The 6,000-nt window shown below is 42.1% G+C and overlaps 1 protein-coding gene across 1 annotated transcript in view; it reads right to left on the bottom strand.

The window, feature by feature from the left end:
• Nucleotides 1-6,000, bottom strand: part of LOC112248611 (single-stranded DNA-binding protein 2) — an 89,752-nt gene that overhangs the window by 44,935 nt on the left and 38,817 nt on the right. Inside the window, exon 2 of the mRNA XM_042320672.1 lies at nt 1-20. This exon is cut by the window's left edge and continues 53 nt beyond it. Coding sequence (XP_042176606.1) covers nt 1-20 — 20 coding nt within the window. The remainder of the gene's footprint in view (nt 21-6,000) is intronic.

Genomic DNA, 6,000 nt, shown 5'->3' with positions numbered 1-6,000 from the left:
CATACACATAGAGAGCTAACCTGCACAGAGAAACATAAGGATGACATGTTAGTAGGATGATTACCAGAGTAAAGTAGTGTGGCCACACTAGGCTGTGTCAACTGCATAACACAATTCGACCTATCCTGTTCAATTCCAACCATTTCAACTTTGGGCCATATGAGACAGAGCTTCTATACCCTCGACAGACTCTGCTAAAGCTGAAAACACACAGGCAGTAGAAGAACAAACAGCATGCTGAGATGAGTTGGCACAGAGGGAACACACAGGAAATGCCTCTGTTTTACCCCAGGCACTCTATACCCCCCCAAACACTGTGCTTTTCCCACACTGGGAATTCATTACACACTTGATTCATTAATTCTTTACTCTGTACTTCTCTGTTGATCAAAATAACTTGGAGGGCAGGCAGGTGGTCTACCTGATCCACAGATACAAGATATCCATTGATCTGTCAGGGATCAATGCAGGATCAGTCAGTGTCTTAACAGTACAATTCAGGCTTGGCTGGGTCTCGGGAGTTACAGAACCGTAGAAACATGGATTCAGTCTAGAGCAGCAGTCTTAAACATAAGGCCCGTGGGCTGGATCCGTCAGCCAGCCCATTCAATCCAGCCCGTGGGGGGTTTGAGGAAAAAATAAATAAAACATTTATACATTTTTTTACGGATAAAAACAATCCCAATTGACAATGAAATGACTCAAACCAATGTCCATAAATGAAAGCGCCCAATGCCGCCATGGTAGAGAGCAAGGTTCTTGTCAACATAATGAAACCATCTTTTTGGCTGCTGAAAATGGTACGCATTTGGATGTGTCCAAAGTTCAGCATTCACCTTCTGTCAAGCCGTCTACGCATACAGTTTGATGCATACGTTCGATAAATCCAACGTATGTACCACACAGAACATACCGCAACTGCCTCTGCAACGCAACGCTGCAAGGCAAACGCACTGTTCCATTGGAAATGAATGTACTTCTGGTGTACCAAAATGCAAAAACACCGTCGGTGTGATCGAGGCGTAAGTCCGGCAAGCCATATACGTTTTTCGTGATCAGTTAGGTTCAAGGAAGAATCATCAATCAGAAGAAGTGTAGTTAGTGAAAATGGAAATCTTTTTAGCAGCAATGGTGGATAAAAACATGGAAATCTGTTTCCAGAATGTGGGGTATTTTGGACTTAGAGCCTCTTCACACTTACTACACTTTTCGTATAAAATACCGTTGGCTAGACAAATGACTCAAATGTGAACTTGCGTACTTGCTTACGTCTCGACGTCCGCTACCTCCGGAGGTAACGCAAGACATCGCCCGACATTTGCCCTCCTTGAAGCAGTCAGAAAAGTAAACAGAAATGTCTCGTAGAACCAACACTCCTACAGTATAAATGGTAATTGCAGAGCAATGTTTTTGAAACAGCTGAAATGTACAGCATGTTCAATTCTGAAATTGTTTCAGTGTCGGCCAGCTGCACTGAGCCACACAGTGGTGTAGTGTTGGGTATAGGCCAAACGCAGGTATACGCCATATACCCACTTATTTTTCCAGTGGGCATTGCCTACACCCACTTCTTAATCCCCACGGATATTTATCAAAGTAGTGTAGTGGAGGTATACGCCCGTATCAATTAATAGGGTTGATGGAACAGATCGGAATGTTTAGCTTAATGTTGATAAACTATTATTTTTTCACATTTTAGGCGCAGCAATGTATACACCACAGTAGGCCTACGTGTGAAAGTTACAAAATGCAATTTGCGAGAAAATACTGTTCTAAAATGCAAGCGGTTTCATGGACAGAGATGGACATATCCGTTAGAAAGCGGGTGGATTTAGAGATGCAACAGCTTTCCCAAAAACCTTCTCTATTAAATGTTAACTAGCTACAATGTAGCCAATGCCTACCTGGCAGAATGATATCATGATGATGATAATTTGCATCAGAGTCCTAGGTGCCTGCATACTTTAATGAAAGGCTACTCTAAAAAAAAAAAAACTATTTTCTTTCTCCCAGACTTCAAAAGTGGTCTCTTGATGTGGTTTAATTTAAATGTACCCACTTCTCCAGGCACCACTACACGACTGGAGCCACGTAAAACTATGGAAGCCCATCCCCACCACCAAAAATATGTCAAATGGGATATATTTTTTCATTTGTAACATTGTGGTGATTTCAGGAGGTGGTAGGGATGTTTCCTGGGGCCCAGAGTTTTTCCTAATCTGGTAGCTCCTTAGACTCTCCTTCATATCTCGTAGTGGGAATAGGGCCTTAGAAGTTCACTTGACTTTTCTCCCTGGTGAGGGTAGTATGAAAGCTCACCAGCTCTCTGGATGTGTCCCAAATGGCACCCTATTCCCTTCATAGTGCACTACTTTTGACCAGAGCCCTGTATGCCCAGGTCAAAAGTAATGCACTAATAAAGGGAAAAGGGTGCCATTTTGGGTGCATCCTGTGTCTGTGCCCTGCCATGCAGCGTAGCAGGCAGCAGCATAGCGTCTCCTCAGTCTAGACGAACAGACTGGGACAAAAATAAACCCTCCAGACACCTCTAGTCTACCTCTCTGAAGATGATGGACTGCACATCTCTCCAGACTCTCTCTCTGTGCCTCTTGCCCTTGCTCGCTTTCTCCACCTCTCTCTTCGCCTCTTTCCCTCACCTCTCTCTAAATCTCTTTTTCTCTCTGCCTCTTTCCCCTCGCTCTCTCTCCAATTCTCTCATCTATCTTGTCTTTCTCTTGAGAGGCCTTGTGTTTAATGATGAAGGGATGAGGTATGAAAGGAGAGCACAAGGAGCAACACAGTGTCTGCAGCAGGCGGCGGAGTGGCGTGATGTTTAACCACAGAGAAGACAAAGCTTTTCACAGGGACAAGGTTAACGCAACGACGTTCCATGAATAAAACATGGCGATGTTCTTAAGGCTGCGTCTCTTTCGATCTCTCTGTCTGTCTGTCTGTACAATACAATATACTTTATTGATCATTTACACGGATATTCATTTTGTGAAGTCAGCATACAAATACACAGACAAAAACATAAAACATGCAGTACGGAAAACTGGAAAGTTAGTACACAAGTCACACGTATTAATGTCTCCGCGGCCTACTGTCCGACCGTATATTGGTCCCTGCATCTGGCCTATGTCCCACTGTTCGGCCTAATGGCCATCGGCATGAAACCTCTCTCTCTCTCTGAAATATGATGGGTAATCAATATTACGCTGTGACTCTACTGTGTGGCCCTAAGAGACACATCTGCCCATTGACACAAGATGACAGAGAGGAGACAAGAGGAGAGGAGAAGGAAGAAAACCAAGGAAAGAGAGAAGAAGAGATTTTAAAAAAGGATAGGAGAGATCTGGAGAGGTGAAGAGAAGAGTGGGGAGAAAGGGAGATGAAAGGAACAAGAAGAGGAGAAAAGGCTAAGTATAAAGAGGTGCTAATTCCCACAGCGGTGTTTCTACTGACCTAAGAAACGCAGGTTTAAATGCGCTGAGGCTTGGCAAAAATATACCTATAAATCACACTTATTAAAATGGCCCTGTCTGTTCCTCCATTATTGTATGGAGCTCTCTCTCTCTCAATTCATTTCACAGGGGTTTTGTTGGCAAGGGAAAAATGTTCACATTGCCAAAGCAAGTGAAAAAAACGATCAACTATAGTGAGAAGACACAAAACAATGACATACTTTGAATTTTATAGTAAATATTGCACTCAAAAAGGTTTAAAAAAGATAGACATTTCAAAATGTTATATTAGCAGCTATTTACAGTGTTTTAGCAATGTGCAAATAGTTGTAGTACGAATAGTAGGGGAAGATAAATAAACAGATAAAATATTGGTGGTATTTACAATGTTGCTCCAGTGGTGCCCTTTTCTCAACGGGCCACAACTGTTGCTGCTGTGATTGCACACTGTGGTATTTCGCCTAACAGATATGGGAGTTTATCAATGTTTGATTTGTTTTCATTTTTTGGGGTCTTTGTGCTCTGTGGGAAATATGTATCTGTAATGTTGTCATACATTTGGTAGGAGTTTAGGAAGTGAAGCTCAGTTTCCACTTCATTTTATGGGCAATGGGCACATAGCCTGTTTTCTCTCGAGAGCCAGAGGCGGCCTCTCTCAATAGCAAGGCTATGCTCACGGAGTCTGTACATAGTCAAGGGCTATGGGTCTTAATTGTGGGTCAGTCACAGTGGTCAGGTACACTGTGTACTCTTTGTTCAAGGCCAGATAGCATTCCAATATGGTCAGGTTTTTTTTCCGCTCTCTCTCACTCTCTCACACACACACACACACACACACACACACACACACACACACACACACACACACACACACACGGCGGTCGGTGCCGGTTAAGATCAGAGAGGACAATCTTTTTTTTTTATGACCATGGCATTATTTCTATTACAGCATTTTGGGTGACTGTCATTCATATTCCATTCACACAGCTCAATGTAACATTAACAGGTTCAGGATATTAAACTAACTTTCCCTATACCCATCATGAGTTTGCTACAACATAGCCTACGAATGAAAGTATACAACTTAGGTGCATAGGTCAAGAGAAAAATTTGAGTCATCAAGGTGACAGACAGTGACACATTCCATACCGCCTTGCACACTATTGCCTGCATCTAGCTGATACAGGGTGTAATCATTAGTCCAAACAGTTGCAAACAAGAGTTTCTATTGGCAAATTCAGGTATGTTTATCCCACACACACAGTTCACTTTCATAGCAGCCACATAAGAACAGGATGATCACTTTGCTCATTGTATAATTCCGTCTCGCATCTATGACTATGCACTCTCGTTCTCTCACCTTCTACCTTCACTTGTGGACTTCAGTCCTGTGCATAGCTCCATCCCATTTTTATAAGTCTTTGCTGATGTCCAAGCATACCCATACCATGATGCAGCGACCAGCATGCTTGAAAATAAGGAGGCAGTTACCATGATGTGATGTGTTGGATTTGCCCAAAACATAAAGCTTTGCATTGAGGCCAAAAAGTGTATTCCTTTGCCTTGTTTTGTTTTGCAGTATTACTTTAGTGACTTGTTGCATACAGGATGCATGTTTTGGAACATTTATATTCTGTGTATTTTTATTCTTCTTTTCACTCTGTCATTTAGGTAATTATTGGGGAGTCAGAACCATGTTGTTGAACCATTTTCAGTTCTCTGTAGCTGTTTTAAAATCACCACTGGCCTCATGGTGACATCCCTGAGCAGTTTCTTTCCTGTCCTGCAGCTCAGTTCAGAAGGACGACTGCATCTTTGTTGTGTCTGGGTGGTTTAAAACATCATCCACAAAATAATTATTAACTTGCCCATGCTTGAAGAGATATTCAATGTCTGATTTGCTATTGTTACCCATCTACCAATCACTGCCCTTCTTTAAATCAAATCACATTTTATTTGTCACATGCGCCGAATACAATGCTTACTTACAAGCGCTTAACTTATTTGGGACTGTGGAGCAGTATTGAGTAGCTTGAATAAATAAGGTGCCCAGAGTAAACTGCCTGCTACTCAGGCCCAAAAGCTAGAATATGCATATAATTAGTACATTTGGATAGAAAACACTCTGAAGTTTCTAAAACTGTTTGAATGATGTCTGTGAGAATAACAGAACTCATATGGCATGCAAAAACCTGAAGAAAAATCCATCCAGGAAGTGGGAAATCTAAGGTTTGTAGTTTTTCAAGTGATAGCCTATCCAATATACAGTGTCTATGGGGTCATATTGCACTTCCTAAGACTTCCACTAGATGGTAACAGTCTTTAGAACGTTGTTTCAGGCTTCTACTATGAAGGGGGAGCAAATAAGAGCTGTTTGAAATCAGGGGACTGGCAGAATGACATGAGCTAAGTCACGCGCGCGGCTCATAATCATCCTAAAGATTGATTATATACATCGTTTGACATGTTTCTACGAAGTGTAATGGAACAGTTTTGACTTTGCCTGAACTAAGTGCCCACGCCTTGTGAATTTGGA

This window comes from Oncorhynchus tshawytscha, linkage group LG04 (genome assembly GCF_018296145.1).
Source record: "Oncorhynchus tshawytscha isolate Ot180627B linkage group LG04, Otsh_v2.0, whole genome shotgun sequence".
Classification (NCBI taxonomy): Eukaryota; Metazoa; Chordata; class Actinopteri; order Salmoniformes; family Salmonidae; genus Oncorhynchus; species Oncorhynchus tshawytscha.
The sequence above is the reverse complement of the archived record's forward strand: the minus strand, read 5'-3'. Positions and strand labels throughout refer to the sequence as shown.